The sequence below is a fragment of the Heloderma suspectum genome, chromosome 7 (assembly GCF_057233095.1).
Source record: "Heloderma suspectum isolate Gila_16-S chromosome 7, 16-S_ref, whole genome shotgun sequence".
In the NCBI taxonomy this organism is placed as follows: domain Eukaryota; kingdom Metazoa; phylum Chordata; class Lepidosauria; order Squamata; family Helodermatidae; genus Heloderma; species Heloderma suspectum.
Window position 1 is genome coordinate 62,146,510 of NC_139464.1, and position 12,173 is coordinate 62,158,682.

At 42.1% G+C, this 12,173-nt stretch overlaps 1 protein-coding gene across 1 annotated transcript in view; it reads right to left on the reverse strand.

Moving 5' to 3' along the window:
• Positions 1 to 12,173, reverse strand: part of PTPRQ (protein tyrosine phosphatase receptor type Q) — a 143,904-nt gene that overhangs the window by 54,891 nt on the left and 76,840 nt on the right. Inside the window, exons 40-43 of the mRNA XM_084810399.1 lie at positions 10,336 to 10,504; positions 6,751 to 7,044; positions 5,661 to 5,936; positions 3,891 to 4,042 (exon numbers count right to left, since the gene is read on the reverse strand). Of these exons, the coding sequence (XP_084666525.1) occupies positions 3,891 to 4,042; positions 5,661 to 5,936; positions 6,751 to 7,044; positions 10,336 to 10,504 (891 nt within the window). The remainder of the gene's footprint in view (positions 1 to 3,890; positions 4,043 to 5,660; positions 5,937 to 6,750; positions 7,045 to 10,335; positions 10,505 to 12,173) is intronic.

The following is a 12,173-nucleotide window of genomic DNA, read 5'->3' on the forward strand; positions in this document are numbered from 1 at the left end:
TATTTTTGCAAGATTTTCTATAACACCTTAATGACTAACAACTTTATTATGGTATAAACTTTCATAGACTAGAGTCTACTTCATCAGCTGCGTGAAGTGTTGCTGTTGTTGTTCAGTCGTTGTGTCCAACTCTTCGTGACCCCATGGACCATAGCATGCCAGGCCTTCCTGTCCTCCGCTCTCTTACTTAGCAAGTATACATTGTTCTGAACAATGTATACTTGCTAAGCATACCCCAAGTTCTGAACAACTTTCACCCAGTCTCGAATCTGCCATTTTGGGGCAAGGTGATTGAGCAGGTGGTGGTGATGCAGTTGATGGCACACTTGGAAGAAGCCGATTACCTAGATCCATTTCAGTTGGGCTTCAGGCCTGGGCATGGGACAGAAACGGCTTTGGTCGCCTTGGTGGATGATATGAGGAGGGCTCTGGATAGGGGCGAATGCTCCTGCCTTGTTCTTCTCGACCTATCAACAGCTTTTGATACCATTGACCATGGTATCCTCCTGGACCGCCTGGAGGGGTTGGGCATTGGAGACACCATATTGCAGTGGTTCCGGTCCTTCCTCTCCGGCAGGTACCAGAGGGTAGCACTGGGAGAGGAGGTTTCGGACCCGTGGCCACTCACTTGTGGGGTGCCACAGGGTTCCATCCTCTCCCCGATGGATGTTAACATCTATGTGAAGCCGCTGGGGGCTATCATCAGGAGGTTTGGGGTGCGGTGTCACCAATATGCGGATGACACGCAGCTCTACCTCTCGTTCAAATCATCACCAAGGTTGGCCGTAGAATCCCTGTCCAAATGTCTGGGGACGGTGAGTGGCTGGATGGGGAGGAATAAGCTGAAACTGAACCCTGACAAGACCGAGGTACTTTTGGTGGGCGACAAGAGGAGGTTGGGGAATGCTGACCTGATGTTGCATGGGGTACGGCTACCCTTGAAAGACCAGGTCCACAGCCTGGGGACCATTTTAGACTCCCAGCTGTCCATGGAGGCTCAGGTGTCAGCTGTGAGCCGGACAGCGCTGTACCAACTCCATCTGATACGGCGGCTGTGCTCCTACCTTCCCAACCATCTGCTCCCATTGGTAGTACATGCCCTGGTCTCCTCTCGTTTAGACTACTGTAATGTGCTCTATGTGGGGTTACCCTTGAAGACAGTTCGGAAGCTGCAGCTGGTACAGAACGCGGTGGCTCACCTGATTAAAGGCAGCTGCTGGCGAGATCACATCACTCCAGTTCTGAAGGAGTTGCACTGGTTACCGTTGTTTTCCAGGCCAAATTCAAGGTGTTGGTTTTGACCTTTAAACCCCTATATGGTTCCGGCCCAGCCGATCTTAAGGAGTGCCTCCAGCAACACCAGACAGGCCGCTTAACAAGATCAGCCTCGGATGGCCTTCTCTCTGTCCCATCAGCCAGGACAGCTAGGCTGGTGAGGACGAGGGAGAGGGCCTTCTCTGTGGTGGCCCCCACTCTGTGGAACTCCCTCCCTAGCGAACTCTGCCATGCCCCCTCTTTAATGAGCTTCCGCCACGCATTAAAAATGTGGTTGTTCAGGCAGGTATTCGGAGTGGGTTAGGGTATTTTTTTATGATGTTTTTAATGTAGAATTTTATTGTTTTAACTGTTTTGTTGTACATCGCCCAGAGTGGCTGGGTGACCAGCCAGATGGGCGATTAATAAATTTAATAAATTAATAAATAACATACATACATACATACGGGTGCAGAACAGTCTTCTCCAATTTGGTGACCTGCAGATGTTTTGGATTACAACTCCCAGTATTCCTGACCATTGACCATGCTGGCTGAGGCTGATGGGAGTTCAAAGTCCAAAACATCTACCCTCTCCCCTGCAAGCGAGAGCCAGGCAGGGCAGGAGGAAAATGGAGGTGATTTCGCCTCCTGTTTCTCTTCCTTAAAAAATAAAAGGCAGCTTGACAGACCTTTGAGCCTGTCTAGCTCATTTGCTGTGGGCAGGAATGGGCAACAGAAAGGCCATAGGATCCTGGCCTTTCCTCTCTCTTCCCCATCCACCAGAATGTCCCCTTTTTGTCCTCTACGAGGTCATCTGAGATTGCTGTTGTGACTTTGGGAAGCAGCTGCCATGGTGCTTTCTGCAGTGGCTGCAGGGAGGGCGGGGGGACCCGATGTCAGATTCCTGCTCCTGTTGCTGTGGGCGCATCTGTGACCTTGGGAGGAGGAATCTGAAATATCCTATGGTCCCTGGGACTCTCCACCAGAGAGCATTGGATTGCTCTGTAAATGCAAAAAGTACAGTCTGTGTTGACAACCTCAGCAATTGGTGGTAATATCATCCTAGCATTGCTACGTTAACTAACAGCAGGAGTGGGAAAAGAAGCCACTTTCTTTATTCATGCTCCAATGGATAGAATCAAATCTCTTCATAAGTTCTAATTTGACAGTTTCACACTGGAGCCATTCTTTGAAATTCCTCGGTAAGAGATTGGCAACTTTCAAGTCAGCAGCAGAATGTCCTGGGAGATTGAAATATTCTCCTACTGATTTTTTTGTGTTGCCATTTCTGAAGTGAAATGTATGTCCAGTTATTCTTTTGTGCTGACCATCCTATATAGACCCCAAAAGGACATTGCTGGCAGGTTATAGCATATATCACATTGAAGGATGAGTAGATGGATAAACTCTTGATGTTGTGGCTGATGTTATTCAGTCCTATAATGGTGTTGCCAGAGTAGATACCTGGACAGTGTTGTCATTTAAGTTTGTTGCAGAGTCTAGCCCCTATGCTTGTGTCTGTTACATAGCCTGTTGTTGCTGGTGAGCAGGTGCTTGAGATTAGGGGATTGTCTGTAAGTAAGGATAGGTCTAACACCTAAGGGCTAAGGATGCACTATAGATCGATGATATGCTGGAATAGTTTTAGTTGGGGGTTGTAGATGATAACAAGTGGTGTTCACTTCAGGGTCTGTCCTGAAGTAGATTATTCCTGGGGACCAGTCTGGCCGTCTTGATTTGCTTGTTCTTCACTGAACAATCACTGTAGTCTTAGTAATGCCTGTTATAAATTCTTAGTGAGCGCATCCCTGTGTGATAAGCAGGAACAAACATATTTGTATCTTAGGCCAAACCTAGAAGCATGTTGCTATTATATGTAAAGGTCCCATTGTTAGCTGTGCCTGCAACATAAATCAAACCAACTCACTGGTCACACACACAGGGAAATCTGTAAAGACATTCATTGTGGGAAAGAGGAGTGCGGAGGTTAAACCAGGCTTCCACACTGTTACCTTTTCTCTATACAACTTCCCTAAATTCAGAAAAGTATGTTTGGTGATTGTATGTGGGCAATTTAAAGCAAGTCAGATAAAAAGTGCACAGGTAGCATATTCCCTTTATATGCCTCTTGTCCAAACTACCAAATTACTTTTTGAACTTGGAAAAATTCAAAGAAGAGTTCTGAGGTTCTGGAGAAGAGCAGCCTTTGAACATAAACTCTCCTCCAAAATGTTTTAATTATGTGCAGAATATCATGTGCTCATCCTTTTGTTTCATGGTCTAAAAACTGATAGTTTGATCTCATTGTTCAGGTTTTTTTATTGCTATGCTTTTTTTAATCTTTCATGCTGTGCTGCTTTGTACACCAGGAAAAAATCCCTCCCCTGAATGTCAAACCATCTCCTAAAAAAAACACCAGCCCTCATCAAAAGCATCAAAACTCATCTCTGCTGACAGATTCAGTGACTGTATTCTATCTGCTATGTTAACCATTTCAGTGCTGCAGTTTCCTCAGAGCCTGTCATGCTCCTTCCGTTTTGACCTGTCTCTGTAAATTCTCTTCTGTGCATCATCTGGCACACTGTTGGTGTTAACTGGATGATGATGTCTAATTGTAATATTAACATTACATACCTGATAAAATGTAGTTTTACTGCTGTTATCAAAAATGTTGAAAACGTATCTTCTAATAACACCATTTGGCTGACGACTTGGATTCCATTTCAGCCACACAGAATTAGATGTGTAATTCATAATTGTCAGATTCTCAGGAGGAGCCAGTGGAACTGTGAAAAGAAGACACATCATTAGCTTTAACACTATATGCTACTAATGCATATACATACTTTTTATGATAAACTAACCATTACAGATATGTTATGCATTAATTTCATATATATATGAAATATATGTTCACAAGTGTTCTTGTGAACATATATTTACATATATATTTGTGAACATATATTTGTGAACATATATTATGTTCACAAGTGTTCTAGTTAAACTCAATTGTTATGAGTCCTCCTGACATGCTGGTTTCTGAGCAGAAGCAGGGGGATTTCCCAACCACCCCACCTTTTCCAACGGATTCAGACCCCTCACCAACCCGCCAAACATTATCAACTTCTCTTTCTCCTTCTTACTCACTAATAATATGAGGTAAATGGCAGTCCCTCCCACCCACTCAATATTTTAAATCAGCTGTGGTGGGGGAGGGAGAGAGAGTGCTGCTGAGCATACCTGTGCTTATGGTTGCTCCCACTGACTATAATTACATGAAGAAGAAGAAGAAGAAGAAGAAGAAGAAGAAGAAGAAGAAGAAGAAGAAAAAGAAGAAGAAGAAGCAGCAGCAGCAGCAGCAACAGCTTACTGTAGGGAGACAGCAGCTAGATGGCCATAGGATATCTTGTTTTCCAGGAACCGACCTCCCCCCACTTCTGTGCTGCCTCAGAGGCAGCGCAAAACAACCCCATCCTCCACACTTGCAAGAGGAGCGCCGAGCAGCCGAAAAGGGGTGTACCCGGAGGCGTTCCGGGGTGGGCGGAAATGCCTGTACGACACATCCAATGTGTCGTACAGCAGCCTCCTCCCCTGCTCCGCCCCGCTGTGGCTACAGCCGCAGTTGGCTGTCTAGCCAAAACTGCAGGGCAGGAGAAGCGCAGAGGGAATGATCACCTCTATGTTTCTCCTGCCCTGCATTGGATAGGCGGTCGCCTCCAAGTTCGGAGGTGGCCGCCTATCTGGATAGGATTGTGCCCTTAAAGACTAAATGAAATGGAAGTTCAAAAAAAAAAAAGTTTCCTACCAACTCCAGTACAAGAAGAATAGAAATCCATAATTGTTTCAGGTGAAAACCATCTGGTCTCTTCAGGAATTGTGACTACAAAATGATCACCAATGTTTTTTTAGTCACTTTTGACAAAGAGAGGGTTTTTTGCTTTTTGTCTTTAAACTGCTCTTTCTCCCTCAAAGTTTCACCAATCCTCCTAAAATTTTCAGGATATATAAAACCAACACTTCTTTCTGGCTCCTGAAAACTTCATAATGATTGGTGAAACTGCTTTGATTTTATAAAGGTTAGAATGACCCACCACCTGATTACTATTTTACATGGTGGAGCCCTTTTTTTTTTCTTTTTTTTTAACTGATGGGCCTTAACAAAGCACTAGCATGTCTCCTTTAATAATTGTGACAGGGCCTGCTTATAGGAGGGCTGCTCAGCAGCTGGGCATGAGGTGCTTTAGATCCCATCTGATATGGGCAGAGTTGGCTTACCATCTCCAAATGACTCTAACTCTTTTAACAACAAATAAGAAACTGTCAAAACCTTGACCAGGCCAAAACATGTTGACATTTCAATCAGTTTGTGTCCATTAATTATGTGCCTCCTTACTGATCACTCACCTGACTCATCTGTGGAGAACATTAGTACAGCATATGGGCCAAGTCCTTTTACAGTTCTTGCAGAAGTGAAAAAACTGTACAGTGTAATGGGTGAAAGATCTTCTAAAATGACTGAATTATCAGAGGTAGAGAAAGAATCATTTCTTTCTGGTCCATGCAGCTTTAAGTCATAGCTTATTATAATGCCATTTGGCTGGGCTGGAGGATCCCAAGATAACATCACTGAGGTAGATGAAAGGTTTTTGTAAGATGTCATGATAGGTTCAGAGTCTGGAACTGCATCAGTAAATAAGAGGGAAATATTAGACTGCAGAAACAAACACTATGGTGAAAGCTGTAGGACACATCAACAGATATATACATAAGCTCACTTTCTTTAGTGGTCTAATTGCAACATTATAAAACACCTTTGATAAAGTAATTGCATGCCAGTTCTTTTCTAAACCTCCTATAAGTATATCTGTTAGTAATTAAAATCAGAGAATTTTGCAATGATTACAATTTGAAAAACCCAACATTTTAGTAAAGCAGAGATGAATAACTTAGTCAACATTGAAGGCAACATGAAAGACACCATGATCCACAGCAATGAAGCTAATTTGCAGATTAACCTGCAGCCCAGTCCTATACCTATCTATTCTAAAGTAAGCCCTACTGAGTTTATTATTATTACCATGTACAAGTAATGTACATAGGACTGCAACCTTAATTTACATATTTTCACAAACTTGAGAGGTGCAGTGATGCATTTTCCCACACCATTCTTATTCTGAAATTAGTATGTTGGCATGCAAAGTTGTATCTAGCCCTTGAGAAGTGTTGATTTTGAGACTTAAAAGTCATTACAACTATGAACCAGTGCATCTTTTTACCTGTTTCCTTGTTTCTGATTCTGTAACAATTGTTTTTACATTTCAAATTTTATCTGTAACCATCAGGGCTAGAAATTTATGTATTTATTTTTAAAGGTATCATCTAAGAAAAGCCATAGGCCATGTAGAAGTGATCCAAGTCATACATTTCTCATACCTGGGCAAAACCAATATTTAAGAACAACAATTACGACAACAACAACAGAAACAAAACATACCATCTTCTTCAGTTCTGATGTGCAGACTAGTAGTGTGTGTTTCAGATGGTCCTTTTTCTGTTGCTGGGGTAAGTTTTAGAAGATAACTGGTGTATTTTTCCAGCTTATCAAAAACTATATTTGTATCATACAAAATGAGTGACCAAATCTCATAGTCTCTTTGAGCACCTGGTATTATCAGTGAAACATTATAAAAGACTATTCCATTTGGTTGGGCTGGGGGCATCCAGCTGATATTTACAGCAGTAGAAGAAATGTTTTGATAGGCCAGCTGTTCAATAGGTCCATCAGGAACTAAAGCAGAAATAAGGAAAAGTTAAATTATCAGTATGCATAACACAAAGTATATACTCTAAATGTTTATGCAAATCTATGCAGTCAGTCATAACATAAGAACTATAAAAGGGAAGTAATCCCATTGGTTTCAATGGAACTTACTTTCACATAATGTGTTTAGGATTAGTGATGCTTAAGACATTACTTGAAAACACAATTACTTACACAAACACAGAAAACCTCTCTAGACTTCTGTGTTAAAAACAAACAAGTACAACACTTTCCGTATATATGCTCCATAGCAGATGCATGCTAGAGCTATGCCAAACATGTTTAAATGCTCCCACGCACATATATTTTGAAATACTTTCATATGTAAAAACTAGCATGTCAGGAAGTAAGTTAAGCCTTCTCTCTGACATGCCACTTTCAGTGTTCAGGAAGTTTTTTTTTAATATGAGGGAACATTTGATTCCTCATGCATAGTCGAAAGTGATTACATTCTCCTGCTCATGTAGCTTGGATCTTATACAGCATCTGTTGAACCTAAGCAGATTTTCTTGCTTTATGTCTCCCCCAGCCCCTGCCCCAAATAACAGATAGACTTTTGTTTTCACTATAAATAGCTAATCTAAGAAAGATTAAACATAATTTCCTATGACAATTCGGTAATTAAAGCCTATTAAAATTCCCATGAAGATGTGATGCTATGAGTGAAGAGGCGAACACAGAGTATCTTTCACTTCTATTATCCTAATTCTAAGCATTTTTATTTGGACAAAAGTCCCATTAATTTCAGAAAGACTTGCTTCCAGGTTTGTGTGGTCAGGATCACAACCTAGATTGAAAATCAATATTTTCACATAAGGATGCTCGAAGAATGTGGCTGGTCTGCGTTTTGAAGCGAACTGACATGATATGCATTTCTTGGACTAATGTGTTGGAACATACTCGAGATTTTGCACTTCTCTAAACTTGAATACTAATTATGTTATTATTTATTATATTTCTATACCACTCAATAGCCAAAGCTCTTTGGGTGGTTTACAAAAGATTAAGACGTTTAAAATATAACATAAAACATAATAAAAATAATTTACATACAATTTTTAAAAAAAACCCATCAAAAATGGAAATCTTAGGACCAGTTCCAACCTTATCTGTCAAATGCCTAGGAGTAGAGGAAAGACTTAACCTGGCACCAAAAGGTTGACAGTGTTGGCACCAGGCAGGCCTCACTGGGAAGAGTGTTCCAAAATTGGGGGCCACCACAGAGAAGGCCCTCTCCCTTGCTGAAATCCTCTGAACTTCCTTCAGAGGATGTACCTGGACGAGGGCCTCAGATGGCAGTCGTAGTGTATGGATAGGGAGAGGCACTCCGTCAGGTATTTTGGTCCTGAGTCATGTAAGGTTTTATAGATAAAATCCAGCACTTTGAGTTGGTCTCAGAAATGCACTGGCAGCCAGTGCAAGCAGGCCAGAATTAGTGTTATATATTCAGAACTTCTAGTCTCTGCTGTCTATCTGGCTGCTGTATTTTGCACAAGCTGTAGCTTCCAAACCAACTGCAAGGGAAGCTCCACATAGAGCACATTGCAATAATCTAACTTGAAGGTTACTAGACTACTGAAGCCAGGTTATCCCTGTCCAGATAGAGGTGTAGCTGGGCCACCAACTGAAACTGATAAAAGGCACTCCAGGCCACTGAGACCACCATGCTTCCAGAGACAAAAATGCCTCCAGCAGAATCCCCAAGCTACGAACCTGCTCCTTCAAGGGGAGTGCAACCTCATCCAGAACAGGTTGAACACCCTCCATCTGGTCAGAAGAACCACACCCTAACAGCATCTCAGTCTTGAATTGAAGTTCAGTTTACTAGCCCTCATTTAGTACATCGTTACAGCCAGGCACCAATCCAGCACATCCACAGCCTCAACTGATGATGATGAAAAAGGAGAAGCAGAGCTGTGTGCCATCAGCATACTGATGACAACACACTCCAAAACTTCTGATGACCCCTCTCAATGGTTTAATTGTAGATGGGGGACAGAATGGACCCCTGCGGAACTCCATACAGGAGAATCCATGGGGCTGAGCAATATCCCCCAAGCACAAGAACCACCTTCTGGAGCCAACCAACCATTTACAATGTGATGAGATGGTCTAAGTGCTGCTTTTAAAGTTTTCCATTCTTTAAAAGGTAAACACCAGTCCAAGCAAGTAGAAAGCCTGGTGACCCCTGCAGACCATAATCGCATTCAAAATGGGCCCACAAATAACCCTGGAAGTGATGGGATGGGATGTGGTGCCATCCCTCCCAGAGACATTGCACAGAAAAAAATGATGGCTGCCTGCGTGGTTCCATTATGTCCCATTGCTCCCTGAGGCATTTGCAGCCCAACTTTGAACACACATGCCGAAGTCACAGAAGTAGCCAGTAGTTCGAGCTGCTTGGAGTGGCTATTATCTGTTGTTGTTTTTTAATGAAAAACTTTAAAGGCAGCTCTTGGACCACCTCATAGCACATAAGTTATGTATGTAAATGCAACTTTTAGTGCAGCCTTTAAAAAAACAAAACAACCCGACACAAGTGGAAATGGGACAGAAGAGAACATGATATGAACCAGAAATAGACTGATTCATCCATCCATCCTTAGTTTCAACATTCAGCTAATAATTATGAGGATGATGACAAGGTCAAATGGAACTCCAGTTTATCCTAAATCTAAGATTAAAAAGTCAGTGTAGGGAATTATGAAAAATAAGGGCAATCTAGACTGATACTTACACCCAGTTTGCTAGAGAGACTGCGAATTAAAAAAAAGTTGCACCTCTCGTAGGAGGAATGATTGAAGTGAAAGAATTCTGCTCTCCCATTATTCTAATTAGGATAATGACTGTTCTTTAGAGAAAGACAGGAAGGAAACAAATATAATTACGAAAAATCTGCAGAGGATATGGGTGGAGACTAATACAGGCGAAAAGCACATGTAGTGTGGAATACAGGGGACATCCATATCGGAGGGAATCTGATGTCAACCTGGTCACTGAAAAATAGCAAATTCAGATGTGCCATAAGGTTGTTGACTGTACATCCACCCAGATGCTTGGAGGAAAGAATGCCATAAATCCTGTGGGATGGGAACTAACCATAAGAGTAAAATAAACCCCTTTAAACTGGCACCATAGTGATGCTACCATGTTCTGTATTGTAATCCTGTCAACCAAATCTTCCCAAGCAGAATCATTGCTAAGAGTTTTACAAGATACATTTCAATATTAAAAAAATACACAAGTTTGTTTACATACTATCTTGATCTGTGTACAATTGGATGATTTCACTGGTTTGGTTTCCATTTCCAAAGGCTGTGTTTGCAGTTAACCAAAGTGTGTAGTGGCTCCATTTTGCTAACTTGTTTAATACTGTAGACAAAGTTGTATTGTCAGCACCACTGTCAACAGCATCACTGGTAAAATTCTGGGGGAACAATATTACCATAAAATATTGAGTTAAAACCAAATTAGTATTTCTCTATAATGTCTATTCCTCTCCCTCCCTCTTTCTCTCTCATGTATACGTTTCGTATATATACATGCATATTAATACATTGACATCTACACCTAGTGACCACATCATTAACCTTTTGCTTTGAATAAAGGATTTCTGGCCTGGCAAATAAAGAAATCAAGCTCTGGTACCTTGGCTGACTGAACTGAACTGACATCTCTACCCAATTCAAACTGACCCAAACCAAAGATGTAGCAGCCTTTGTTAAGGCTCCTGTTTCTTCACATTCATTTATGTTGCACATAAGGTCCATAGATCATTTTCTTTTCCTACTTCTTGTCTTAGGTCACCAACTTTCTACTTATATAAACATATGAAGCTGCCTTACACCAAGTCAGAATTGGTCCACCAATCCCAGCAGCAGCTCTCCAAGGCTTGAATCAGGGTTTTCTCCCAGCACTGCTACTTCGCATCCTTCAACTGGAGATGACAGGGAATTAACTGCAGACCTTGTGCATGCAAAGCATACGCGCTGCCATTAACTCCCCCTAAGCTACAATCTTCCCAGATTGCCTCAATTTTCTAGTCAGTTGGTCCATTTCCTAGCTCATTATTCCAGTATTGGAATATGATGTCTATAAAAATTATATTTCTCATAAGAACATAAGAACCATGCTGGATCAGACCATCTAGGGTCCATCTAGTCCAGCATTCTTTCACACAGTGGCCAACCAACTGCATAGGCATAGTGTCTCTGATACTGGAGGTAGGTTATAGCCATCAGGATTAGTAGCCATCAGTGGTGTAGTGGAGGCAGGGCTCGCAGGGATGCAGCCCCTGCGCTTTTTCATTAGCAGGGACTCTGATGTCATGTGCCTGTTCCCTTTGAGCTTAGCTGCAATCCTCACTGTAGCTGTAGGGGGAATGAATTTTCCAAGAAACAGTACATTGTTCCATGTTGGAATGCAAAGTATTTGGGATGACCTGGTCTGGAATAGGCAATTAAGACTTATTCGCTTTACCAAAGATGTGCTCCTGGTGGAGATGAAAACTCCTAGAACTGATTTGTTGATATGGATCTACACAGCTGCCTGAAATTTTTGGATTGCCCTTGGAGACTATCACAATGAGGTTCTGCATCTCCAAATTTACCACTACACCACTGTGTGTATGTGTGTGTGTGTGTGTATGTTTCAATCCAGTTGGGTGTGTGGATGTTTCTGTTGGAGGGGGAGGGGGGAGATATAATGAAGGAGCTTAGGAAAGGCTAGTGGGTAATGTTGGGGCTCTAAGGGAGTGTGCAAGGGGGCTGTTTAAATGAGAAGGGATCTGTCCATAAGGGCTAAGTTGAGAGGGTGAAGCTTCCATAGAGTATCATATTTTGAAAACCTAAAATGGTTGTGTTTGAGTGAGTGAGTGAGTGAGTGAGTGAAAAAGATTTTAACACCCCTGCATTTTTTTTCTCAGACATCCAATTGAAATACCACTGCCTTACTCTCAGTTGCACTGCTTTTGGATTCAGTAAGATATACAGCAGTTGAAGGCTGTATATCTTGTTGCTGTTGTTCAGCCGTTAAGTCGTGTCCGACTCTTCATGACCCCATGGACCATAGCATGCCAGGCCTTCCTGTCCTCCGCT